Below are 27,262 nucleotides of genomic sequence, written 5' to 3' on the forward strand. Positions count from 1 at the left end.
CTACCAAACTCCTCAGTTACCTCTCACATGTTCCACTGTTTTTGAGGGTGCGCTTAGGCGTGAACATTTTCTCCATACTCTGACAAATGAAGTCAGTTTCTTTTGGGGGGAGATTTGGAGTTCTCTGTTCTACCCCTGGGCTCTCAGTGACATACTGCCATAGGAGCTGGATGCTTTGTGTGGGCAGCAGCTGCAGGTCTCCATGGCTTGCTTCTCCTACTGTGGAAGCCTCATCTCACAGGCTGGGGCAAGGACTATTTACTGGAGCTCCAGTATTCTTAGGAGCATTGTGCCCTAAAATAGAGCCTCTGACTGGGCAGAAGAAGGAAGTCGTCCTGGGTCAGCGCAACTCTTGTTGGAATTTATCCTCTACAACAGGTTTTTGGAAGGCAGGATGGGACTTGGTGATGTTCTGTCCCTGCTCGAATGAAAGCCCGCCTATTGGGAACTGGAGCGGGAAGAGAACCCTGTGTGTTTGGCTGCATCAGCGTGGAATAGCATTTCTATCTCCCAGAGCTGAGAGGGGGTGAGAGAAGAGAAAGTGGGTCTTAATTCAGCTGCCACAGACTCTTACTTTTTTTAAATCGAGTTTTACTAGATTGGTAGCCAGGGCGCAGCGGGGGAAGAGCACCCGGCTACGCGTGTCCCAAACCTACCAGGTTCCGCCACTCGCTGCGACCAAATCCAAATGCAGAGACAACTGGTGATGGAACAAGAAAAGTATTTCGATGAGGCCACCACCGGGGAGACCATGGACTAGCATCTCAGAGACTGTCTCCAAAGTGCCAAAAATATTTCCAGGTTTTTTGGAACAAAGGTCAGTGGGTACCTGCATGCTACCCATGGGCAGCATGGGCAGGTCAGTCACTGTCTTAGAGTCAGTCATGCAGCGTCTCGCTGGCTCGGGTAGTCCTTATTGCTCGAGGGGGTAGTTTCTGTTCCCATCAGGGGTTGCTTTGCTTCCAGGGTCTTTTCCTGAGTTAAGAGATAAGTTGGAAAAAATAACTTAATCAGTTAGAAAGTAAAGACTAATATCACCCTGGGGGTAGTTGAAATCCTCTTTTAGATTTTCTTGAATAAATGTTTCTTCATGTACTGTATCTCCTTAGGATCCTTTCCAGAGACTTAAATATTTTTCCTTTCAAAAGACTTTTAAACGTTTTTTTCTTATTTTTGTCAGTATATAGGAGTGGCTTCCAGCACGAGGCTCTGCATACTGATTTCTCCCATTGATAATTGTAGATAACTTTTCTCATCATTAAATCATTAAAATTATAGTGTCATGGGAAAGTACAAAAAAGTAAAGGTGAAATAAAATTCCAACTTTTATTTTTTTATTCATTTTTAAAAGATTTTATTTATTTATTTGTCAGAGAGAGAGCACAGGCGGGCACAGTGGCCCGCAGAGGCAGAGAGAGAAGCAAGCTTCCCGCTGGTCAAGGAGCCGATGCGGGACTCGATCCCAGGACCCCAGGATCATGACCTGAGCCGAATGTGGCGGCTTAACCGACTGAGCCACCCAGGTGTCCCAAAATTCCAACTTTTAGTGATTATTACTGTTAATATTTTGGTGGACGTGTTTTGTATCTTATATGCATATGTTCACTGATAGATACGCATGTACTTTTTACATGTTGCTCTGTAATATGTGAACTTGGTAACATTTTTGACACACCAGTATGTTTGAAAATTTCTGTGGCAGAGTAGATTTATAGGTTTTTTTAAAGGTTATGCAGATAACCTATATAATAACCTATCTTACAGCTATGCAGTAAATTCTTTTTTTTTTTTTGGTTCACTGAGGCATTTTATTTGCATGTGTGTATTATATCCCTAGAAAAAGAATCCCAGGATTTTCCCTCCTCTGTGTTTTCGTTTTGCTTCTCCACGGTCCATGATGCCAGCTGAGGTTGTCAGTACAGTGAAACTAATCTGGCAGTATGGGAGCAGGTTATTCTGCCATTTTTCTAGATCTTTCAGCTGTACATCAAAATCTGGGGCTGATCACTCCACACTTGTTCAACCTGCCTCTGAGGTTCACAACAATCTTCCCTGCTCTGTAATCATCAGTGATTTCAGATTCGTCAATGTAACCGTGCTTCCATCATCACAGTGAGAAACCGGACGATGACGTCAGAGCACGGTCTAATAAGAACCTGTCATTTGCCTCTCTTTTCAGCATTGTTGATGCTCTTGAGAGCATCTGCCAGGACATTCATGTGCACCATTATGGTGGCAAAGAAAGATGGCAGAAAGAGCTCAGTAAATCCTCTTAACTAATTTCTTATTACTGGATGTTCAGATTGTGTCCAGTTATTAGCTAATAAACAGTGCACAGTGAAGTCTTATAGCTAAGGCCTTGTTCATGGTGTTTATTTCTTTTAGGCTAAAGACTGAGGAGTGAAATTTTTGGGTTAAAAAAAAAAGGTGAGAAACTTTAGGGGTTTTAATGTGTATTTCCAAATTCTCTTTGGGGAGAGCTATACCAGTTTACTTTCCATTACCAGGATGGACTGTCCATTTTTTGCATACTTGCCATTAAAACAAAGAACTGAACATTTAATGAGTTATGCAGAATTGGTACTTGATTTGATTTATGATTCTTAGTTATGTATACCTTTTATCATTTTGGCTATTTGCATCTTTTTCCTTAGTGAACTATTTATTTCCTTCTGCTTTTTTTCCTCCTTAGGCTACATTAAAAAAAAAACAAAAACAAAACCTGCGTAGATTCTTTATATCTGTCTAACCATTGCCTATATATATATATATATATTTATATATATTTTTAAAGATTTTATTTATTTATTTATTTATTTGACAGAGAGAGAGAGAGAGATGACAAGTAGGGAGAGAGACAGAGAGAGAGAGAGGGAGGCAGGCTCCCTGCTGAGCAGAGAACCTGATGTGGGGCTCGACCCCAGGACACTGAGATCACAATCTGAGCTGAAGGCAGAGGCTTAACTCACTGAACCACCCAGGTGCCCCAACCATTGCCAATACTAATTGCAAATGTTTTTTCCTGTTAATTTTGTTCCATGATTAAAAATAAATAGTGCTGGGGCGCCTGGGTGACTCAGTGGGTTAAAGCCTCTGCCTTCTGCTCAGGTCATGATCCCAGGGTTCTGGGATTGAGCCCCACATTGCGCTCTCTGTTCAGGGGGGAGCCTGCTTCCTCCTCTCTCTCTGCCTGCCTCTCTGCCTGCTTCTGACCTCTCTCTCTCTCTCAAATAAATAAATAAAATCTTAAAAAAAAATACTGCTATAGAGATACAAAACTTGAAATTCAAAGCTATTGGGGCAGCTGCCTGGCTCAGTTGGTAGAATATGCAACTCGATATCAGGGTTGTGAGTTTAAGCCCCATGTTGGGTATAGATATTACTTAAAATCTTAAAAAGAAATAGAAAGGTGTTGATCTTTATCTTTGCTCTTTAATTTATATCAGGTGAATACATTCCCGTCCAGAGATCAGACACACATATTTACTCGTAGTTCCTTCTGGTTTGTCTTTTTGCTTTCTTTTTGTTTGTGTGTGTAACCTTTAAGTCAAAAGGGTTCCAGTCTTCAGTGTTTTGGTAATGGTGTCAGATGAGGATTTAAATAAATATTTCATCCCCAAATAACCAAATAGTTTTCTTAGGATGATCCATCCCTTCCCCATGGTATGTAATTTTCAAAGTGATCTTGTCTTTTTCTTCAGGCGTCTTGCAGCCCTCCAGAAGAGAAGAGAACTTCGAGCAGCTGGCATAGAAATTCAGAAGAAGAGAAAAAAGAAGAGAGGAGTTGATTATAATGCTGAAATTCCATTTGAAAAAAAGCCTGCTCTTGGTTTTTACGATACTTCTGAGGAAAACTACCAGGCTCTTGATGCAGATTTCAGAAAATTAAGACAACAGGATCTTGATGGGGAACTAAGATCGTAAGTTGCCTTTCTGATTTTGAAAATGAAAAAGTAAGGGTGCCTGGGTGGTTCAGTGGGTTAAGTCTCTGCCTTCAGCTCAGGTCATGATCCCAGGGTCCTGGGATCGAGCCCCACATCAGGCTCTCTGCTCATCGGGGAGCCTGCTTCCTCCTCTCTCTCTCTGCCTGCCTCTCTGCCTACTTGTGATCTCTGTCTGTCAAATAAATAAATAAAATCTTTTAAAAAAAGAAAATGAAAAAGTACAGTAGGAATTTTACAGAGGGCCATGCATTGTCCTTGTCAGAGCCAAGTTTTTATGGTTCAGGACAATGTGGCCTACATAGTGTTTTTATTTATTTACTGTGTTCACCTGAGAAAACCAGTGACCCTTGCTGTCATGTTTTTGGCACAGAAGGCTCTTTGGCTCTCTTGAAATGTCAGCATTTGGCTCTTAGTGTACTGTCTGCTCACTGAGTCACCATCTTAACATTTATGTACATTTGTGAACGGGTTAGTTATTTTACTAATGGCCTGAGGCATCTGTCAAAGTCTGGCCTGGTTCTTTTTGTCTTTTCTAGTGAAAATTCTGACTTGTTTTTCTTCGAATTAAAAGAAGAAAGTTACTGATGCATACCTAAATCTTTTTAACTAATGGGGATAAGTGTATTTATAAATTGTCTAAGGGTGCAGAGGATTTTGCCCATTTTTAAAAAAATTTCTTATTTTATTTATAAACATATAATGTATTTTAGCCCCAGGGGTACAGGTCTGTGAATTGCCAGGTTTACACACTTCACGGCACTCTCCATAGCACATACCCTCCCCAGTGTCCATAACTCTACCACCCTCTCCCGAACCCCCTCCCCCCCAGCATTCCTCAGTTTGTTTTGTGAGATTAAGAATCTCTGGGCGCCTGGGTGGCTCAGTGGTTAAGCCGCTGCCTTCGGCTCAGGTCATGATCTCAGAGTCCTGGGATCGAGTCCCGCATCAGGCTCTCTGCTCAGCAGGGAGCCTGCTTCCTCCTCCTCTCTCTCTGCCTGCCTCTCTGCCTATTGTGATTTCTCTCTGTCAAATAAATAAATAAATAAAATCTTTAAAAAAAAAAAAAAAAAAAAAAAAAAAAAAAAAAAAAAAAAAAAAAAAAAAAAAAGAATCTCTTAGGGTTTGTCTCCCACCCAATCCCATTTTGTTTCATTTATTCTTTTCCTACCCCCCAGGATTTTTCCCATTTTTAGGGATTTTTAGGGTTTCTTCATTCTTGCATCTGAATATTATAGGGAGAAGCTTTTCTGATTGTCAGAGAGTTTTAGTTTTCTGCTACCTCACTGACGTTCCATTTTTGATGACATGAATTGGTACTAAATGACAGATGTCAGGCACTGTAAAACAGGATTTTCTTGGATGTACTCCATTATATTTATTTCCCACATTAAGACATTGTTTTAGGTAGCCTGTGCAAATGAAGAGGTTGAAGTGGGAGCAGATCATCTGGAAGAGGCTACCATGTTGACAGGGAAGCGGCATTCTTAGAGCTTTCAAAGGTGGCCTTGAGCCTGATGTTTGTATCCAATTGTCAGGGCAAATATCCTTTAAAAGTTTTTGTGAAAGGGGCACCTGCGTGGCTCAGTGGCCTCTGCCTTCAGCTCGGGTCATGATCTCAGGATCCTGGGATCAAGCCCCACATCAGGCTCTCTGCTCAGTGGGGAGGCTGCTTCCCCCTCTCTCTCTGCCTGCCTCTCTGCCTACTTGTGATTTCTCTCTCTGTCAAATAAATAAATAAAATCTTAAAAAAAAAGAAGGATCATAATGAAAAAGAAAGAATCATAACAAACAATTGAAGAACAGATCTTTATTTATTTGACAGACAGGGGTCACAAGTAGGCAGAGAGAGGGGGGAAGCAGGCTCCCCGCTTAGCAGAGAGCCCGATGCGGGGCTCGATCCCAGGACCCTGGAATCATGGCCTGAGCCGAAGGCAGAGGCTTTAATCTACTGAGCCAGCAATGCACCCCGAAGAACAGATTTTTAAAGATTTTGTTTATTGAGAGAGAGAGTGAGAGCAGGAACCAAGGGAGAGGGACAAGCAGACGCCACAGTGAGTGGAGCCCTCCTCGGGGCTTGATCCTGTAACCCTGAGATCGTGACCTGAGCCGAAATCAAGAGTCAGATGCTCAACTCACTATACCACCGAGGTGCCCCAAAGAACAGTTTTAAAGAGAAATTTAAAAATTCAGTGTTTTAATCCCATCCTGTTCATATAATTAATTCCCATTTTGTATGCTTGTAACCTTCATTTTTGTATGCGCATATACGTACTTTTGTAAGAGTATTATGATGTAGGAGTAGTTTTGTTTTTGTTTTGAAATTATACGTAACATTTTGCTTATCATCATAGTCTTGTATAGGCTTAATGTTTGGTACCTGATTTACTCAGTACTATATCTTATTTTCTTAATAATTGTGTTTCAGTTCTAAGTCACATTCCTCTCGAGTATAGTGGGTAACTGATGGTATAGGGCACAACTTAATGTATTTGGATTTTGTCTTTTTATCTTTGATTTTCTTAGGAATGGGATTATTTGGTTCAATAATTTGTTTAATAAGTGTATGAGTATTTATATGACTTTTGCTGTTATTGATTATATGTAACTTTACAAAATCTCTTACCTACTTTGATTCATGACAGTGAAAAAGAAGGAAGAGACAGAAAAAAAGACAAGCAACATTTAAAAAGGAAAAAAGAATCTGATTTACCATCAGCCATTCTTCAGACTAGTGGTGTTTCTGAATTTACCAAAAAGAGAAGCAAACTAGTACTTCCTGCCCCTCAGGTAATCTGTTAAAGCAGTTTTTCATTGTGTGAACTCATATCTTTATTATTTATTTAGTAAGGTATGAGGGTTTATGTGCCAGGTTTTTCTTAGGCATTGGGTGCCCTTAAGAAGTTCACAGTGTAAGAGGTGAACCACATAAAAATAAGTCTTTGTGATATAGTATGATAAATAAGTAACAGTTTTTCTGTACAAATTGTTGTATCAGGCCTTAAACTGTTCTTGTGATGGTTTAGTAAGTAAGTGTCTTAACAATTTGCAAAGAGGTTAGCACTCCTGGACTCTTATTGTAGCTCACTAGTGTAAAGGTGATATTTGGTTTTGTGGACTTTAGGCTGCTTTCCTTTTTAAAGATTTTATTTATTTGAGAGAGAAAGAGAACATGTGCTCGCATGAGCATGAGTTGGGGGAGGGGCAGAGTGGGAGGTGGAGGGGCAGAGTGGGAGGTAGAGGGGCAAGCGGACTCTACTGAGCACAGAGGCCAGTATGGGGCTCTTTCTCACAACCCTGAGATCATGACCTGAACTGAAACCAAGAGCCAGAGGCTTAACCAGCTGTGGCACTCAGGCACCCCCCTCACCCCTTTTTTAAGGTAGGCTCCAGTACTGGGCTTGAACTCATGGCACTTAGATGAAGAGCTGAGCTGAGATTAAGAGTCAGGTCCTTAACCATGTAGCCACCCAGGCATGCCTAGGGTGCTTCTTTTAGGGTTTGTCTTATTGTGTCATACTTTTCTTTTTGGGACAACACTGTGAAAATTAATGTGGGAGCTGTGGAGAAGAGAGAAAGAAACATACCCTCATTCCGCTTATCCAGGCTCTCTTCCTTTGACTTAATTATAGTTGATCAAAACTATGGGAGTTTTGAATAAGCTCTAGTTTTATTTTGAGTTGTACAGTACCGTAGAATTGGGTGGTTTAGTGGAGCAGAGAGATGGAACTAAGGGGATGGAAGAGCTTTCTCCAGTTGATGTGCTGGCTGCATCTACATGAAATTCTTGGGTATAAATGTGACTGACATAAGTTTCTCAGATGCTGCCATTCCAACCAGGGATACTTTTTAAACTAAGAGTTTGCCTATAACTTTTTTTTCTTAGCTTTCTAGGATGTTTATTTTTGTAAAATTACTAAGATAACGCTTTTAGATTTTTCTCCAGGATCTTGTGGCTCAGGGGACTCTGATTTGTTTTTAAGATTTTATTTATTTGGCACACAGTGGGTCAGGGAGAGAGCAGGCACAAGCAGGGGAAGCAGCAGGCAGAGAGGGAGGAGCAGGCTCCCTGCTGAGCAAGGACCCTGATAATGGGGCTCTATCCCAGGACCCAGGCACCTGCTTAACTGATTGAGCCACCCAGGTGTCCCAGACTCTTTTAATTGGCTTTCATTCCGCCCCTCCCTCTGACAGTTTTATAAAAACATGAATCTTTTACATTCTTGGTATATTAGTATGTTAGTTGTTTTGAAAGAATTTCGTTATGGAAATATAAAACTTTGCAGCTTGATAGTATATTGTATATGGAATTTTCCCCTATATTATGTAGGAAAGACTTAAAAATTTTATCATAGAAATTTTCAAATTGACAGTTAGTTAAGAAAGTAGTACCCCTGTGTACTTCTCACATAGCTTCAGCAGTTCATCTTTTTGGAATGTGTGAGTTTTAAAATGTGTTACTCTCTGGCTAAAATTGCTGCATGGGTGATAACTGTGTCTTTTTAGATTTCAGATGCAGAACTCCAGGAGGTTGTGAAAGTAGGCCAAGCAAGTGAAATTGCACGTCAGACTGCTGAGGAATCTGGCATAACGAACTCTGCCTCCAGTACTCTTTTGTCCGAGTACAATGTCACCAACAACAGCATTGCTCTTAGAACACCTCGCACACCAGCTTCCCAGGATAGAATTCTGCAGGTAAGCTGTCCTATAGTAGTGTGAGCCTTTTACCTGTAATCCTTGAAAATGTCAGAAGGAGAATGGTGTGTGATTTGGTTTCTTTAAGGGTAAACAGTTTGAAACTGAGTCCTGAATGCATAGATTCTAGAGATTTTATTAGGGAAGCAAAATTAGCAGATTAATTAGGTGGTTTCATTTCCACATTTATCAATTCATAGGGTTGTTTCCCCCACCCCCCCCCCGCAGCCAGCTCTTCCTCCTTCATTAATCTTTAGTATCTGTTAATAAGGCACAGCATTTTAAAATTTCACAGTGCCTAGCAATCCTAGAAAGCTAGTGTATGTAGTTTTTTGTTGTTGTTTTTGTTTAAATTTAACAGTCAGTATTGGTCTCAGGAGTTGTAATAGTGATTTTTATTTATTGATTTTTATTTATTTATTTATTTTAGAAAAAGATTTATTTATTTGACAGAGATCACAAGTAGGCAGAGAGTCAGGCAGAGAGGAGGAAGCATGCTCCCCGCTGAGCAGAGAGCCCGAAGCGGGGCTTGATCCCAGGACCCTGAGATCATGACCTGAGCTGAATTCAGGCAGAGGCCTTAACCCACTGAGCCACCCAGGCGCCCCTATAATAGTGATTTTTTAAACTTCCTTGGATTTCTGTACTTAGCTTGGGACAGGCTGCCATCAGTACCTTCCCTCTCTGTCCTAAACACATAAGGTGTACGCTCTGTGTGTTCTTAGGGAGTTTATATGTCAGAGAATAGATAAACCTAACAAAACACTTGATTACTCTTACATCTCATTTCCTCTTCTCTGATAGCCAGAAATAGAATTATTTATTTATTTATTTATTCATTCATTCATTCATTCATTTTTTAGACAGTGAGTGCAGGCAGGTGGGGTATGTGGAGGGGCAGAGGGAGAGGGAGAGAGAGAGAGAGAGAGAATCCTGAGCCTGATGCAGGACTTGATCCCACGACCCTGAGATCATGACCTGGGCTGAAATCAAAAGTCGGATGCCTAACTGTGCCACCCAGGTGCCCCCAGAAATATAACTTTAAGGTCTTCATTTGGTGTCAGATAGTTCTATAAACTTACAAAGAGGAAAGGTTGTGTTCCTCGTTGTTTGCTCTCTAGAGGCACCAGTTGCAGCTATTGGTTTTTACCGTCTTACTACTAGGACACTTACAATTTACTGACTTATTTTTAGTTCTAGCCATATTTCCACTTGGGAATTTGAACATTTGGCTCTCACGCCCTCTTCCTCTACCATGCATATGCACTCTTTTTCCATGCCTTCATATTTCATTATGGTTACATCATAATTTTGGTTAGCTCTGTATCATAGTTTACTTTATGACTGTGTAAACCCAAGTTTGTTACTGAACCTATGAAGTGCCTAAAATTACTATACTGCTAATAATTATTATACATTATTAGTTTTTCTTTGAGTTAATGCTTATTCAGATGCTGAGTTTTTTGATTACTTAGCAGGAATTCAACTCTAGACTTGATACTATCTCTGTAAATTTCCTATAATCTGAACAAATTTAGATATTCTTAGCTTTTTGAAGAAGTCTTTCCCAGAATTTCTGAATGTTCTATTCTGGACTGATTACTCTTTAGATCTTGTTAACAGCTTATTCTCTTGATTTCCTGGCACCCTAGAAAGTCTGTTGGATCGCCTCTTCCCTGGCTCCTATGCCTTTGGTTTTCTTGGTTTATGCCCTTGTTAGTGAAGCATTTCCTTTAGTAACTTTCTGAGGATGGTTTCATGGCAGATGGAATTTTTAAGACCTTGCATATCTATAAATTATGTTCTATCCTCTTAACTGATTGATAGTATAACTGGGTGTAGAATTCCAAATTAAAATCTTTTTTCTTTTTTCCCCCCTTTTAAAGTAAGCTCTATACCCAGTGTGGGGCTTGAACTCATGACCCTGAGATCAAGAGCTACGTGCTCCACTGATTGAGTCAACCAGGCACTCCCAGATTGAAGTGGTTTTTATTTACAGTTTTGAAGGCTGTGCTCCTGCAACTTCTGGGCTTTTATTATAGCTTTTGAGCACCTGTGTCACTTAGGTTGTTAATAGCGATCCGCTTTTTCTCTTCCTCTGGAAGCTTATATGATCATCTCTTTTTCACATGCATATTTCTTGGTGTGGGTCTGTTTTCAGTCACTGTACTAGGTACTTGGTGCATCTTTTCATTCATGGCCTTTGATTCTGGGACATTATTTTGAAAATTTTTGTTCCCTCCTTTCTTTGGTATTTCCCTTTTTATGAACCTTAAATTTTCTTATTCCTCTCTGGTTTTCTGTTTTAATGGACTTTTTGGTTTATTGTTAGGAGATTTTCTGAATTTTATCTTTGTTCAGGTTTTGAATTTTTATTATCACATTTTAGTTTCTGAGAGCTCTTTATTTAATGAATATTTTGTTTTCTTACTTTGAGGCTATTAATGATGATTTTGTTTTTGTAAGTTTTCTTTTCCTTGAATAGTATTTAAGTTTCTTTGGTCTCTGTTTTTCATATTAGATGTTTTCTCAAATATCTTTTCATCTTTAGCTCTCTGCCTATATCTAAGGGTTAAGGCATGACAATTAAAAGTAGACTAGAAGCTCCTTGGGTATGGGTAAGGCCTTCTTGATTCCAGGCTGAACTGGCTAGTGGAGTTTCATTGGCAAAATCTGTTCTTTTCTTTTTTTTAAAGATGTGTTTATTTGTTTTAGAGAGAGCTCACATGCACAGGGGGAGGAACAAAGGGAGAGGGAGAGAATCTCAAGCAGATTTCCTGCTGAGTGTGAAACCTGATCTGGGGTTAGTCTCATGACCCTGAGATCATGAGACCCTGAGATCATCGCCTGAGCCGAAATCAAGAGTTGGATGCCCAACCTACTGAGTTACCCAGGTGCCCATCATTGGCAAATTCTTGATGTCAGTATTTCTACATCTTTAGTTTTGGGTTAGGTTCCTGAGAGAAGTGGCTTCCAATCTCCTTCCCAGAGGTATAAAGCTGGCTAGCCTTTTGAGAGCCTAGTTGAGGAAAAGTGTTTTTTATTTGGACGAGCAAAAAGAACACACACAGGGCCTTGATAATGTGAAATTCATGTTTTTTTCCATGAATATGAACCAACAGAGTAATGGAATAAGCCTGTCTCTTGTTATCTTCATTTTGCATCAAAACTTACTGGCTTAAAACATTTCATTGTGCTAATGGTCTTTGCTGGTCAGGAATTTGGATAGGGCACAGAAAGATGGCTTATCTTGGGGCACCTGGGTGGCTCAGACGGTTGGGCCTCTGCCTTCTGCTCAGGTTGTGATCTCAGGGTCCTGGGATTGAGCCCCATTTTGGGCTCTCTGCTCAGCAGGGAGCCTGCTTCCCCCTCTCTCTCTGCCTGCCTCTCTGCCTACTTGGGATCTCTCTCTTTGTGTCAAATAAATAAATAAAATGTTAAAAAAACAAAAATGGCTTATCTCTGTTCTGTGATGTCTAGGGCCTCAGCTAAGAAGACTCAACATTTGGGGGTGTCTTGACACATAGGGGCTTGAATCATCTTTCTGTGTCTGGTAGTTGATGCTGGCTGTGGGTTGGGTCCTCACCTGGGAATGGGGAGTAAATCTACATGTGGCCTCTCTGTGGCTTGGGCTTTCTTTCAGCATATGGCCTCAGAATAGTTGAACTTCTCCCATGGTGCCTCTAGGCTCCAGTGGGGGTGTTGTAGAGTGTGCTAGAAAGTTGTGTTTTTTGCTTACCCTGCCTTGGAAGTCCAGTAGTGTCACTTTGTTGCATTTTGTTAGTTACAGTTAATTCACAAGGCTACCTGGATTCAAAAGGAGGGGACATAGATCCTGCCTCTTGATGGGAGGCATATCAAGGTTGGATCACAAGAAGAGCACAGGAGATGAGAGATATGGCTGTGACTATCTTGAAAAATGTAGTCTCTCACAGGGCTGGAGTTGGGGATGAGGAGATTGTAGGTGCAGTGATTGTAGTGTGTGTAGAGTTGTGGTAGGGGGGCTAAAGAGCATTGTCAGACTTGCCTAAAGAGAACAGCAAGACTTCAGAAAGGAACCTGCTCTCAAGAGTTTTTTTGCAGGAAGTGGATAGGCCAGTTATTGGTATCTTAACTTCTCAGTAGAAGAAACTGAGACTCAGGGGCTAATGAAGACTGAGTAGAGTTCATAATAAAGCCAGACTAAAATCTGGGTATTCTGGGGATGCCTGGTGGCTCAGTCAGTTAAGCATCTCATTCTTGATTTTGGCTCAGGTTATGATCTCAGGGTCATGAGGTTCAGTCCTGGGTTGGGCTCTGTGTGGAGTGTGGAGCCTGAGATTCTTTCTCCCTTCCTTTGCCCTTACCCACCTCCCCTGCTCACACGTGTATGCATGCTCCTGTGTTCATGCGCTCTGTCTCTCACTCTCTCTAAAAAAAAAAAATCTGGGTGTTCTGACACTTAGCCTTGGATCACATTGGGAAATTTGAATTCTTAATTCTTTATGATTGTAAAGAGATTTGGGATGGGTAATAAAGCTTTTGGGTTATGATAATTTCATTTCAAAACATTTCTTGACATTTTAAACTTCATTCCAAAACCTTTGATGTGCTGTGTTAGACTGACAGAGGAATGGAGATATTGAATTCTGCCATGGCCTGAAGTTCATTTTCTCTCTTGGTGTTCGTTAAGATAAGGTATAAGAATTCTGTCTCCTTTGAGATTCATGTCATGGGACCAGACGAGAGGATTCTGCTATCCTGCCTGAACTGTTAAAACACATTTCTTTACCTTCTTGTTTATCAGGAAGCTCAGAATCTCATGGCTCTGACCAATGTGGACACCCCATTAAAAGGTGGACTTAACACGCCTTTGCACGAGAGTGACTTCTCAGGTGTGACGCCACAGCGGCAGGTTGTACAGACCCCAAACACAGTTCTTTCTACCCCATTCAGGTACTGTGAGTAAATTGTTTTTTTTCCTGTTTTAGGAAAACTGGAATCCAAGGGTTGGGCGTGTTTGCTTTAGATGTTGATGGAGAATGGAAATAAGTGTTTAACCTGCCTTTTTGGTTTCTTCTCACTCATAGTAGTAAATAACATAATAATATCCAGGAATTGGTTAAAACTATCTGGAACTTATTTTTTATTTCAGAGTTTCTGATGCTGTCACCTTGTTTCTGAAGTCATTTTATCTGATTGAAAGGGACGAATGAGGGCACCTGGGTGGCTCAGTGGGTTAAGCTTCTGCCTTTGGCTCAGGTCATGATCTCAGGGTCCTGGGATTGAGCTCCTCATCAGGCTCTCTGCTCAGCGGGGATCCTGCTTCCTCCTCCCTCTCTGCCTGCCTCTCTACCCACTTGTGATCTCTGTCTGTCAAATAAAAAAATAAAATATTTAAAAAAAAAAAAAAAGAAAAGGACGAGTGAGTCCACTCTTCATGATCATTTGTTGAATTTTATGAAAATTGTAGTCCTTTATCTGTATATTACTACTGCTTTTCTCCCAGCACTTTATTATGAAAATTTCTAACATTCAGAGAGGTTGGAAAGAGTATATTACTTCCCACCTAGATTCTGCAGTTGTTAACATCTTACTCTGTTTGCTTTATCATATATCTGTCTGTAAGTCCACCCAATTTTTAAATGCATTTCAAAGTAAGTTGCAGGTTTCTGTGCCTTTCACTTCTACCACTGTCTTGTGCATATTATTAACTAGAGGTCAAAGTCAGTCTTTGTTTATAATTTTTGTTTTAAGTTAGTTGTTTTTTTTTTAAAGATTTTATTTATTTATTTGACAGAGAGATCACAAGTAGGCAGAGAGAGAGAGAAAAGGAGAGGGAGAAGCAGCAGGCTCCTTGCTGAGCAGAGAGCCCGATGTGGGGCTCGATCCAGGACTCTGAGTTCACGACCTGAGCCGAAGGCAGAGGCTTAACCCACTGAGCCACCCAGGGGTCCCAAGTTACTGTATTTTAAGATAAAAATGCTGTAGAAGTGAGTCATATTAAAATGAACTTTGAGCTTTTAAGGTTGGAAATCTTTGGGCTTTACTTTTAATTTTCAGTGTTAGGGTAGGTCCTCCTCCTGGTTGTTTGGTATAGGAAGCATCTCAAACTGTTAGAGCTGTACCTGACAGCAGGATTGAGAAACATCGGCAGCCAAATCCTTAAATGATATTTAACACTTTTGGAAGGCTTGTAGGAGAGCCTAATCCCTCTTTTTCCATGTATGTCTTGTCTCAACTAGACTATAAGCCCCTTTGGGACAGGGACTGTGTCCCATTATAATACCCCACCTCACCTTTGGGAACACCTGTCTGGCAGTGCCACTTGTCTGCAGCCGAGCCAAGGTACAGGAAATAAGCAACAATAACAACAAAACAATGAAAGACCTTGATCAATTAAAATATAAGTTGCAGAGTCTGTGGACTTTATACCTAAGAGAATCTCTGTCCTCACTCATATATAGGCCTGGTATTTGGTTTCCAAACAAAATGTAAAGGGAGGAACTGTCATGTACACCCGTGATAGTGGTGCTCTAGCCAACAGACCCTGGTGGTGAGGGCAGATGATAAGATGAAGACTCTGAACTCAAAAAGAGTTTCCTGGAGGTGTTAGAGCTTGGTGGCTGACCTCCATGTTCTTAGCCACCCTGCAGTGTGCCACGGAAAGGTTGAAATAATGTTTGGTGGGCCTAGTTCAGCAGGGCAAGAGAGTGTCAAATGTAACTTGAAGTCATTGAAGTGAAAAGATGATGTGTACATATTAAGCTGCTAGAATTAAACCTGTATTTTAACTTAGAGAGCTAACTTAAAACCAGGTAAGGAGACAAAATATCTGTGATCTTTGTTTCTTTCATGCTTTCACATTATTTTCACATAAAATAGTTGATGTTAAAAACATTTGAGGGGCACCTGGGTGGCTCAGTGGGTTAAGCCGCTGCCTTCGGCTCAGGTCATGATCTCGGGGTCCTGGGATCGAGCCCCACGTCGGGCTCTCTCCTCGGCGGGGAGCCTGCTTCCCTTCCTCTCTCTGCCTGCCTTTCTGCCTACTTGTGATCTCTGTCTGTCAAATAAATAAGTAAAAATTCTAAAAAACAAAACAAAACAAAAAAAACATTTGAAAGCATGATCCAGATAAAACTGGCACTTCTGTTAATTGGAATTTCTGCCTTTCTAGGACTCCATCTCATGGATCTGAAGGATTGACTCCCCGCAGTGGGACAACTCCCAAACCAGTTATTAACTCCACCCCTGGTAGAACGCCTCTTCGAGACAAGTTAAACATTAATCCTGAGGATGGAATGGCAGACTACAGTGACCCCTCTTATGTGAAGCAGATGGTACATGTCAATTCCCTTTTAATACTTTTTTAAAAAAACTGTTCTGTCTCATGAGTGCCGTATTAAAATATTTCCCCTTGTTGGTGCATATTGCATACACCTTAAGAAACTACACCTGAGGATGCCAGAAAAGAACGATTGGAGGACTTGAGGAGGAGATCCTTTTGGTTTCATAAGCCTACTTATTCGTAATATGTTTGTGAATATTGATTACACTGATAGGAATGCTCCTTGTATCTCATACTGTTTTATTTTTTGTCGTTTAATGACTAAATAGTTTACTTTCTTGAATGATACTTTTTTATTCTATTCCTGTAAAATAAAATTTGAGTTTGGAAAATCTCATAAATTAGGTTTTGAACCTATTGAACCTATGATTCCTCTGTTTGCTCTATATTTTTGGAAGAACAGTCTAGATCTCAAAGATAAGTTGATGTTTATTGCTTATCTTAGTGAAGTTTTCCTTTGTGTATTTTGCAAACTGATCTAGACAGCTAATTATAAAAGCCACAGTTTTATTTCTGCCCTTGTTATTGCTTTTATTATGTCACTATGAATCCTTTTATGTGATGCCACAGAAAATCATTGTGAGTTTCCTTTTAATGAGTTCCAACTTCATTGGTCTATTTTCATTTTACAAATTTAATTCTAACTTCATGTATAGATTTGGTTAGTTTAGAATTTTTTTTGATGCCCAAGTTGATACCAACTAATGTCAGCTGTGAATGGCTAAATGATAACAAATGAAGAATGTAATGTGTGTAAAGCACTGATCTGGAGACTTGAAAGGATCTGAGGTTGAGTAAAGATGTCCTTTGTCTTAAGGGAGTTTATACTTTGGCGAGATTGGCATACTAAACCAAGTCTGAAAATAGTTATAACATAAGAACAGAATAAGCTCTCTGAGTAAAACCAACATACTTAGGGTGGCCAAAGATAGAAATTACCACATTTGCTGGGTGGGCACTTGGAAAGCCTTCGTTGAGGAGGTATGCTCAGTAGATTGGGGGCTATCTCAGATGGAGGCTATGATATGAGTAAGCATGGAGCATATTTTGGACATAGCAGCTCATCAGGTCCTCACACCTACCATACATGTAATGCAGCTGGGGGAATGACACTGGAAAGGTAAGCCAGGGATGTACTGGGGAAAACTTTGGGTACCAGGGCGTTTCTCTGGGGAAATGTAGACTGTTTTCTTTGGCCATTATATGATCTAGTAATTGCTTCCTCCTTTCCTTTCTTTCTCTCTCTCTCCCTCTTTCCCCCTCTCCTTCCTTCCTTCCATTTGTTTTTAAGTAAACTCTGCCCAACATGGGGTTTGAACTCAAAACCCCGGGATCAAGAGTTACATGCTCTACTGACTGAGCCAGCCAGGTACCCTGTGATAATTCTATTAAAAATAAACACACACAAAAATTCAAGTTATCTTTTCAGATTAGGTTTTATTAGTCCAAGGACAGATTGACTTTTGAACAACTTCTTTCCATTTGCTGTTATATTTCAGTGTCAGAAATGTTTTCCTTAAATGGAAATCTGAAAGGATTTTTCTGCCCCTACAGAGGTAATGCCCAAACCTTCTGTAGAATATCCAGAGTAATTGTATTGGTCAAAAATCAGAGTTTTTAATCTTAATTTAGAGAAGAAAGTGAGATAGGAATCAGGCAAAAAACTTGTCTCAGCTTTGAAGTTAGGGATCATTTTTCTAGAATTGAAATAGGCTAATTCTTTTTCAGGAACTCTTAGAGAATATTGGTTGAATTCTTAATGTGTGTGAATTGAGAAGGACCAATTTTTTTCTATAGGAAAGAGAATCTCGAGAACATCTCCGTTTAGGGTTGTTGGGCCTTCCTGCCCCTAAGAATGACTTCGAAATTGTTCTGCCAGAAAATGCTGAGAAGGAGCTGGAAGACCGTGAAGTAGATGATACTTACATAGAAGATGCTGCCGATGTGGACGCACGCAAGCAGGTAGGTGATCGTGCTTGGAAGGAAGTATGAAGTTGCTGAGTGTGTCAGTGTCTGAGAGAGTGAAGAATGGTTGTTAAATGTTTCAAGATCCCTACTTGAAAAAAAGTTTTTTCAATATTTAAAAAGATTGCCCTGAAGTAAATTATTTACTGTCATTAATAATACAGTCATGTAATTAATACTACACTGAGAATATTTTAGTAGGTGTTTTTTTTTTTTTTTTTTTTTTTAAAGATTTTATTTATTTATTTGACAGAGAGAAATCACAAGTAGGCAGAGAGGCAGGCAGAGAGAGAGAGGAGGAAGCAGGCTCCCTGCTGAGCAGAGAGCCCGATGCGGGACTCGATCCCAGGACCCTGAGATCATGACCTGAGCCGAAGGCAGCGGCTCAACCACTGAGCCACCCAGGCGCCCCTTAATAGGTGTTTTTAAAATGTGTATGTATGTGTATGTGTATTTATATAATAATTTAAATATCTCATATCAAATTTATTATACCTCTTTAAAATACACAGTCTTTTTTTTTTTAAAGATTTTAATTTTTTATTCAGAGAGTGTACAAGCGGGGATGGAGAGGGAAATTTAGAGTGTGTGGAAATAATATTAGTAACATCTTGTACTGATACATCTTATCGTTAGTTACTTACTCATTGCACATACCAGCCTGGTGATGTAAATGGGATGGGTATTAACTTCATTTTAGAAGTAAGGAAATAAGCTCAGGTTAATTAACTTTCCCAGCTTTCATGTTTGGAAAGTGGTGAATCTTGAACTCACACTGAGGTCATTTTGGGAATTCTTGCTGCAGTCCATGTCAGGATAATTTTAGAAATTGAGTAATTTTATGGTACTGAAGTGTGAATAGCATCAATACAAATATATTTTAGAAATCACATTAAAAAAAAAATCACATGAATGTGCTTTTCAGTGGGTGATACAGGGTAGTACTTTTTGTGTTTAGCTCTTTTAGTTACTTTGCTGTATATTTACTCTTTGAAATGCTGTGAAATTCTAATGTATTAACTCAAATTATTCATGATTTGAGAATCAGGAAACAGTACGTTCAATGGCTGGGCTTTTAAAATTAAAAATCAGTAACTTTTGGGGTGGAAGTGAGGGTTGTATTGCAAGAGGAACAACTGAGAGTCCTTTCTAAGTTTAGGATTCCAATTTATTTTTATTTTTAAATTTTATTTCAATTCCCGTATAGTTAACATACAGTGTAATATTAATTTCAGGTGTGTAATGTCATGATTCAACACTTTCATATAACACCCAGTGCTCATCATGACAAGTGCCCTCCTTCATCCCTGTTACCTATTTTACCCACCCCCCACCCACCTGCCTTCTGATAACCATCACTTTGTTCTCTGTAGTTAAGAGTTTGTTTCTTGGTTTCTCTTTCTCTTTATCTTTTTTTTCCCTTTTGCTTGTTTTATTTCTTAAGTTCCATATACAAGTGAAATCATGGGGTATTTGTCTTTCTCTGACCAACTTACTTCACTTAGCATAATACTCTCTAGCTCCACCCATGTTATTACCGATGGCAAGATTTCATTCTTTTTTATGGCTAAAGACCGAATAATACTCCACTGTAGTGTGTGGGTGTGTATTATGTCTTATTTATCCATATACACATGCACACACACACATACAGATATGTATATACACACAGACATGCCACATCTTTATCCATTCATCTGTCCATGGATAGCTCCTTCTCTAATTTGGCTATTGTAAATAATGCTGCTCTAAACATAAGAGTGCATGTATGGGGGCGCCTGGGTGGCTCAGTGGGTTAAGCCGTTGCCTTCGGCTCAGGTCATGGTCTCAGGATCCTGGGATCGAGTCCCGCATCGGGCTCTCTGCTCAGCAGGGAGCCTGCTTCCTCCTCCTCCTCTCTCTCTCTCTCTCTCTTCCTGCTTCTCTGCCTACTTGTGATCTCTCTCTGTCAAATAAACAAAATCTTTAAAAAAAAAAAAAAAAAAGAGTGCATGTATGCCTTTGAGTTAATGTATTTATGTTTTTTTGTGTGTAAATGCCCAGAAACGTGATTGCTGGATCATAGTGCAGTTCTATTTTTAACTTTTTGAGGAACTTCCCATACTGTTTACCTGAGTGGCTGTACCAGTTTGCTTCCCGCTAACAGTACAGAAGGGTTCCTTTTTCTCCACATCCTTGCTAACACTTATTTCTTGTGTTTTTGATTTTAGCCTTTCTGACAGGTGTGAGATGATAGTTCATTGTAGCTTTTCAAAAAAATTTTTTTTAAGTAGGCTCCATACCTAGTGTGGGGCTTGAAGTCACAACCCTGAAAGCAAGAGTCAGATGCTCTACAGACTGAGCCAGCTAGGTGCCCCTATCTCATAGTACTTTTCTTTCTTTCTTTTTTTTTTTTTAAGGATTTTATTTATTTATTTGACAGACAGAGATTACAAATAGAGAGAGGGAGGGGGAAGCAGGCTCACTGCTGAGCAGAGAGCCCGATGCGGGGCTCGATCCCCAGACCCTGTGATCATGACCTGAGCCTAAGGCAGAGGCTTTAACCCACTGAGCCACCCAGGCGCCCCTATCTCATAGTACTTTTGATTTGCATTGCCCTGATGGTGAGAGATGTTGAGCATCTTTTCATGTGTCCATTAGCCATCTGGATGTCATCTTACAGAAGTGTCGTCTGCCCATGTTTTAATTGAATCATTTGTATTTTGGTGTCAAGTTGTGTAAGTTCTTTATATATTTTGGATACTAACCCTTTTTGGGTTTTGTCATTTGCAGATATCTTCTCCCATTCAATAGGTCGCCTATTAGTTTTATTGATCATTTCCTTCAGTGTGCAGAAGCTTTTAAATTTTGATGTAACTCCCACAGTTTATTTTTGCTTCTTTTTCCTTGCCTTAGGAGGCATATCTAGAAAACATTGCTACAGCTGATGTTAGGGACATTACTGTCTGTGCTCTTTTCTAGGATTTTTTTTTTTCTAGGATTTTTATTAGGATTCCAATTTAAACAAGAAAAGAATGACTATCTGATGGATGGAGCCATGTAAGCTTGGAGAATGCTCTAGTAGCTGTTGGCAGTTCTTAATTTGTATTGTAATGAGAGAATGAATAGACTGATTTCTGTTGCCTTGTATTGTCTTTCTACAAACTTCCACAGATTTCTATAGCATTAGCTCTTGAGCATACATGTTCTTACAGATTAAAGTGTTTTCAGCTTTATTGAAATGCGGCAAATACTGCATAGCTGTAATAATGGATATAACAATAATTTTTTAAGGCTATACGAGAAGCAGAGCGTGTAAAGGAAATGAAACGAATGCACAAAGCTGTTCAGAAAGATCTGCCAAGACCATCAGAAGTAAGTGTTAGAATTTCTGGCTTAGGAAGTTTTAAGTTTCTTCTATGATTGATGTTTTTATTATCATTCATAAAGTCTGTGAAACCATAATTTTATCTACTTTCTGGAATATAGTAAAGCAGTTCCCAGATTTAATCTCTAAAATGTTTCACTGGTACAAATAAGAGTTTAGAAGAGTTAGAATAAAAGAAACCTAGAAAAAGTTTCTTTTGGTACAAAAAGAGTTTCTTTTAAAAATGTAAAACTGCTCTTTAATTCATGCTAGAACAAGTAATAGCATCACTATTGCAGTGATATGTTTGGTGATTGTACTTGTTTTAAAATTTTAGGTGAATGAAACCATTCTAAGACCTCTAAATGTAGAACCACCTCTAACAGATTTACAAAAAAGTGAAGAACTAATCAAAAAAGAAATGATTACAATGCTTCATTATGACCTTCTACATCACCCTTATGAACCATCTGGAAATAAAAAAGGAAAAACTGTAGGATTTGGTACTAATAATTCAGAACACATTGCCTATCTGGAACATAACCCTTACGAAAAATTCTCCAAAGAAGAGCTGAAAAAGGTATGATTGAGTAGGAATATTTCGGTCTTGATTCAAGTATTTATTAAGTAACTGTGTATCATGGACGAGAGTGAGCTTATTTTCTCTTGCTGATAGTCATAAATGAATTATGTGATTAAGAGATAAATGTTCATCTTAAATGTTAGGAAGAAGACATACTTGACCACTCCCCCTTCCCCTTCTGTGACAGAGCTTCTTCAGGTGATCACTGGCTTAGGTGGCAAGGTGTTTTTGTTTCATGGGCCTATGTCTGATGGATAGTTGCTGCAATTGCCATTTCCTGTGTTTAACTCTGCTACTTCTGAATAGAATTAAATACCTTTAATACTTAAACCTCATTTATTTAGATTAATATGAAAAGCAAGCATATATTCAAAATGTTCCTTTCACCTAATCACCAGTTACAGAAAGGAAATACTGTTTACTGAATTTATTCCCCCCTCAGGATTTCCCACTATCCTTTTGGATAAGTAAATACAGAAACGTTTTCTTGTATGAAGTCTGTCCTGCCTCTTCCTCCATATGCATTTGATTATATCTGCTTTGACAGAGGGAACAGCTGTGATTGTGAATAGAAATCTGTTCCATGGTATGAGAAAATACAGTTGGTGCCATAGTTGAAAGCAGACTTAGCTTTACTCTTTTTTTCTGTAGGCCTTAGCCCTGAAGGGGCAGTGACAGACCTGTTGATTGGTAAGGGCTATTGTGCACTTGGGAGAAAACCCATAAGATATCTTTTTTCTATCTTCTCTCCTGTGCTTTCGCTCTGCCTTTTTCTTACTTTCTGTTTTTCTTGTTGCAAAAGTAATACATGTTTATTTAAGGATTTTTAGAAAATGAGAAAACGAGGGTTTAGATTTATATTTAAAAAGTTTGTCCCTGACTTCTGAGTGAGTCTCATTTACTCTTTTTTAGTAAGTGCGATGGGAAACTGACATCTGTTGAGGGCCTGTGCTTGTGACAAGCACATTTAATCATCGGACTGAGGTTGGGAATTACACTCTGAACTCCATACTTGAACAGTCTCCTCTTTTTAGAGTGAAAATAGGGGGAGATGGGATTTAGGAATTTACTGTATGTTTGGAAACCTGAAATACAGATCATGTATTATTATGCTAGATAATTATTATCATGACCTATTTTTGCCCAGTAGAATATACGCTCTGTGGGCGTATATTCTAATAAAATTTTTGGAAAATAATAATTGTAGGTAGTGCTTTCGGATTATTTGAAACCATTACAGAGTAGTTTGAATATTCTTTTATATTTTATGTATGTATTTATATTTCTCTGTGTTCCAGAATCTGTAGCAGCTGTTTACTTAGCATATTCTTCAGATAACTTAGTCATACTCTCTTCTAATAATTTTTTTTTTTTTTTTAAGATTTTATTTATTTAAGGGTGCCTGGGTGGCTCAGTGGGTTAAGCCGCTGCCTTCAGCTCAGGTCATGATCTCAGGGTCCTGGGATCGAGTCCCGCATCGGGCTCTCTGCTCAGCAGGGAGCTTGCTTCCTCCTCTCTCTCTCTCTCCGCCTGCCTCTCTGCCTACTTGTGATCTCTCTCTCTGTCAAATAAATAAATAAATCTTTAAAAAAAAAAAAAAAAGATTTTATTTATTTAAGAGAGAGTGAGAGAGAGCACGACAGGGGAGAAGGTCAGAGGGATAAGCAGATTTCCTATGGAGCAGGGAGCCCCGTGCGGACTCGATCCCGGGACTCTGGGATCATGACCTTAGCTGATGGCAGGTGCTTAACCAACTGAGCCACTCAGGCGCCCTCTCTTTTCTAATAATTACCGGAGCTGAATTTGCAAATTTTTATTAAGTACAGTTTGGGAGTGAAATACCATTTCTGTTATGAAAGTGTCAGATTTTCATTAAGGATGTTAAAATTGGTTTGTTTTCATTATTTCCCCTCAGAGATACTGTTTTATTTCATTTATTTATTTTTAAAAAGATTTTCTTTATTTATTTGACAGAGCGAGAAAGCACAAGCAGGGGGATCAGCAGAGGGAGAAGGGGAGGCAGGCTCCTCATGGAGCAGGGAGCCCAGTGTGGGACTTGATTTCAGGACCCTGGGATCATGATCCAAGCCTAAGGCAGACGCTTAACTGACTGAAGCCACCCAGGCGCCCAGAGATAACTATTTTAAAGTATCTAGTCTTTATCTTTTGTAGGTTTTATTTCCATTGTTTAAAGTTTTTTGTATTTGATTTTATGTATTTTGGTCTGTCTTATTTTCTGACGTACTAGAATGATTGGAAGCTTTCTTTAAGGCACAAAAAAATTGTCAGTTTTGAGCTATGAAGCAAAGGGCTGGAAAAAGTTCATGTGGTATGCTCATGGAGTCATTGTGTCTGATGTTGGTCTAGGCTCTTTATGTATATTGTATCACTTAATCATAATAACATACATCCTCATTTTACAGATGAGAAATGGGTTCAGAGATGTTAAGTTCAGACAGCTCCTTCAATGGAAGCTATGATTTGTATCCAGGCCTGTCCACTCTTTCCCCCTCATTCTGTCATCTTTTTTTTTTTTTTTTAAATCAGCCCCATAGAATTACCTTTGGGTTAGAAATTGGTTTTATTTTGCTTTATTTATTTATTTTTTAAAAGATTTTATTTGTTTATTTGAGAGAGAGAGACAGCGAGAAAGGGAACACAAGCGGGGGAAGTGGGAGAGGGAGAAGCAGGTGTCCCACAGAGCCGGAAGCCCGATGCAGGGTTTGATCCCAGGATCCCTGGCATCATGACCTGAGCTGAAGTTAGATGCTTAGTGAATGAGCCACCCAGGTGCCCCCCTCCCCCTTTCTATCATTTAAACTTTCTTTAGTAGTAAGTAAAAGCCGGTCTGTGATCCATTATATTTTGATCTGTGCCCTTGTCTCCTTCTCTGGCAATGTCGGGTATTTCATCAGATGAGAAAAAGGCATATATAAAAAGAAATGTCTAGTTCCCCTTCACAATCCTGTGAACTCTAAAGTGTAGGGTGGGTTTGGTAGAGTGGAAGGAGCACAGCCAAGCATAGACACCATTTGGCTTGGTCATGAGTCTGCCTTGCCTTTCCTAGTGATAATGTTTTTGAACAAGTTGCTTAATCTCTCTGAGCCTGTTTTATCACCTTTAAATTAGGTTAATACCAGCTACTTTGTAAAGTGGTTGTGGTATATGGAGATAATGTAGGTGAAACCTGTAAATGTTTCTGGCATATAGTAGATACCCCAGAAATGGTGGCTATTATTACAATGAGTGTAGGCAAAGGATGTTTATGTTATTGGTGATACATGGACGCTTGACTTTTCAGATCAGTCTGCACCAACTTACTGGCTTCTTAGTTCATTTTGCTTAGGTATTGTTCCTCCCTTCCAGGAAAAAATAAAACCAACCAGTCAACCATAACTTCTTGCCTTTACCCAAAGAAAGAGGACAAACTAGTCTTATAAAGCTCTCTCTTGATGGCAAGTTATTCTGGTACCCAAACTTACTGAAATTATTACTGTACACAGGCCCAGGACGTTCTGGTACAGGAGATGGAAGTGGTCAAACAAGGTATGAGCCATGGAGAACTCTCAAGTGAAGCTTACAACCAGGTGTGGGAAGAATGCTACAGTCAAGTTTTGTATCTTCCTGGGCAGAGCCGCTACACGCGGGCCAACCTAGCTAGCAAAAAGGACAGGATTGAGTCACTTGAAAAGAGGCTCGAGGTTGGTATCCTTTTAAAATTCTAATTTAAAGTGTACCTTGATTGAAATAATCAAATAATACTGCTGGAGACTATTTCAGAAAACTAGACCTGAAGTCTGAGATGATTATTGCTTTTGCAATTTTTTTTTTTTTTTTTTAGTCTGTTTATTTGTTTTAGTAATCTCTGCACTCACTGTGGAGCTGGAGCTCACGATCCTGAGATCAAGAGTCATATGCTTTTCTGACTGGGCCAGCCAGGTGTCCTTTGCTTTTGTAGTTCTTGAGGGAAAACTACACTGAAGTGTTTGATCTTCTTTGGCTTTTCGTTGGTTTTCATAATTGCTGGACTTTACAATAAAGAGTGCCTTCCAGGTTGATCACAGGTCAAACAGAGCCTTTTAAATGTGGGAGCAAGAGACAAGAAATGTTAACTTCTCAGAACAGTGTACATCAGTGCTAGAATAAGGAGGGAGCTCAGTGGTACCAAGAAGATTTTTTTTTTCTTCTGTAGCCAATGGAGCATATTTATAAAAGTTTGGTTCCTTTCTGTTAATTCTTCAATTCCTTTGAATTTGTTACAAGAGAGCATCAAGCTGGATTAGACAATGGCTTCTGTGATTTTTTTTCACATCTGAGGAAATACTGAAATGTACTAGATGGGAGTTTCATGGCATATGGTTTCTTAGTATAGTCTGCGTGTTTTAAATTCCAGAGTCTGTGTAGGCATTTTGCCAATGGCATGTAAATTGTGGTTCATGGACCACTAGGCTGCCTTGTGGATTTTTTTTTTTTAAGATTTTATTTAGTTATTTGTCAGAGAGAGAGAGGAGCGAGAGTGAGCACAAGCAGAGTGGTAGGCAGAGGCAGAGGGAGAAGCAGGCTCCCAGCTGAGCAAGGAGCCCGATGCGGGACTCGATCCCAGGACGCTGGGATCATGACCTGAGCCGGAGGCAGCCGCTTAACCAGCTGAGCCACCCAGGCGTCCCCCTTGTGGATTTTTAATGGTGGTCTTTAGGGATGTTTCTGAGGCCGGGATGGGATGGGGGAGCAAGGGGTGCTACAGGCAATCACATGCAGAAATGGTCTCAGTTTCCTCTTACGTGATTACCAATTTCTTTCTTTCTTTCTTTTTTTTTTTTTTTTTGCAGGATTTAAAAATTTTTTTTATTTTTTTAAGATTTTATTTATTTATTTGACAGAGAGAGATCACAAGTAGGCAGAGAGGCAGGCAGAGAGAGAGAGGGAAGCAGGCTCCCTGCTGAGCAGAGAGCCCGATGTGGGACTTGATCCCAGGACCCTGAGATCATGACCTGAGCCAAAGGCAGCGGCTTAACCCACTGAGCCACCCAGGCGCCCACCAATTTCTTTTTATAGAAAGCAGTTTGGAAAATGTTTTTATTTAGGATTAAAATAAAAAATGGTAGTACTTATCACCTGGCGTGGTTGGTGCTGTGTGGGGCTAAGGAAATGAATCTTAAAAAGCATTCTTTGAATATGAAAATTTTCTAAGTTTTAGAACTTTAAGACCACATGTATAGGCACCTGATGGTTAATGCCTGTGAGCCTCTTTTATCATTTAGTGGGAAAGTAATTTCTTTTGGAAGTAATTCTCATATTGGGTGAAATCTTTACAATCCAGTTGCTGCTAGTTCCTCCCGTTGTCATACTAACTTCCAGCAGGGTGTGCTGTTGTGCTGTGTTTTAATTCACAGTTTAAAGTCAGG

At 39.7% G+C, this 27,262-nt stretch overlaps 1 protein-coding gene and 1 pseudogene across 1 annotated transcript in view; one reads left to right on the forward strand and one right to left on the reverse strand.

Annotated features, from left to right (window-relative positions):
• CDC5L (cell division cycle 5 like) overlaps positions 1–27,262 on the forward strand; it is a 53,128-nt gene that overhangs the window by 11,620 nt on the left and 14,246 nt on the right. The window contains exons 6-14 of the mRNA XM_059178128.1: positions 3,702–3,920; positions 6,587–6,731; positions 8,448–8,636; positions 13,423–13,571; positions 15,793–15,955; positions 17,761–17,925; positions 21,202–21,282; positions 21,612–21,854; positions 25,361–25,558. Coding sequence (XP_059034111.1) covers positions 3,702–3,920; positions 6,587–6,731; positions 8,448–8,636; positions 13,423–13,571; positions 15,793–15,955; positions 17,761–17,925; positions 21,202–21,282; positions 21,612–21,854; positions 25,361–25,558 — 1,552 coding nt within the window. The remainder of the gene's footprint in view (positions 1–3,701; positions 3,921–6,586; positions 6,732–8,447; positions 8,637–13,422; positions 13,572–15,792; positions 15,956–17,760; positions 17,926–21,201; positions 21,283–21,611; positions 21,855–25,360; positions 25,559–27,262) is intronic.
• Positions 1,828–2,228, reverse strand: LOC131834043 (small ribosomal subunit protein uS8-like; annotated as a pseudogene).

Source organism: Mustela lutreola, chromosome 6, assembly GCF_030435805.1.
Source record: "Mustela lutreola isolate mMusLut2 chromosome 6, mMusLut2.pri, whole genome shotgun sequence".
NCBI classification, from domain to species: domain Eukaryota; kingdom Metazoa; phylum Chordata; class Mammalia; order Carnivora; family Mustelidae; genus Mustela; species Mustela lutreola.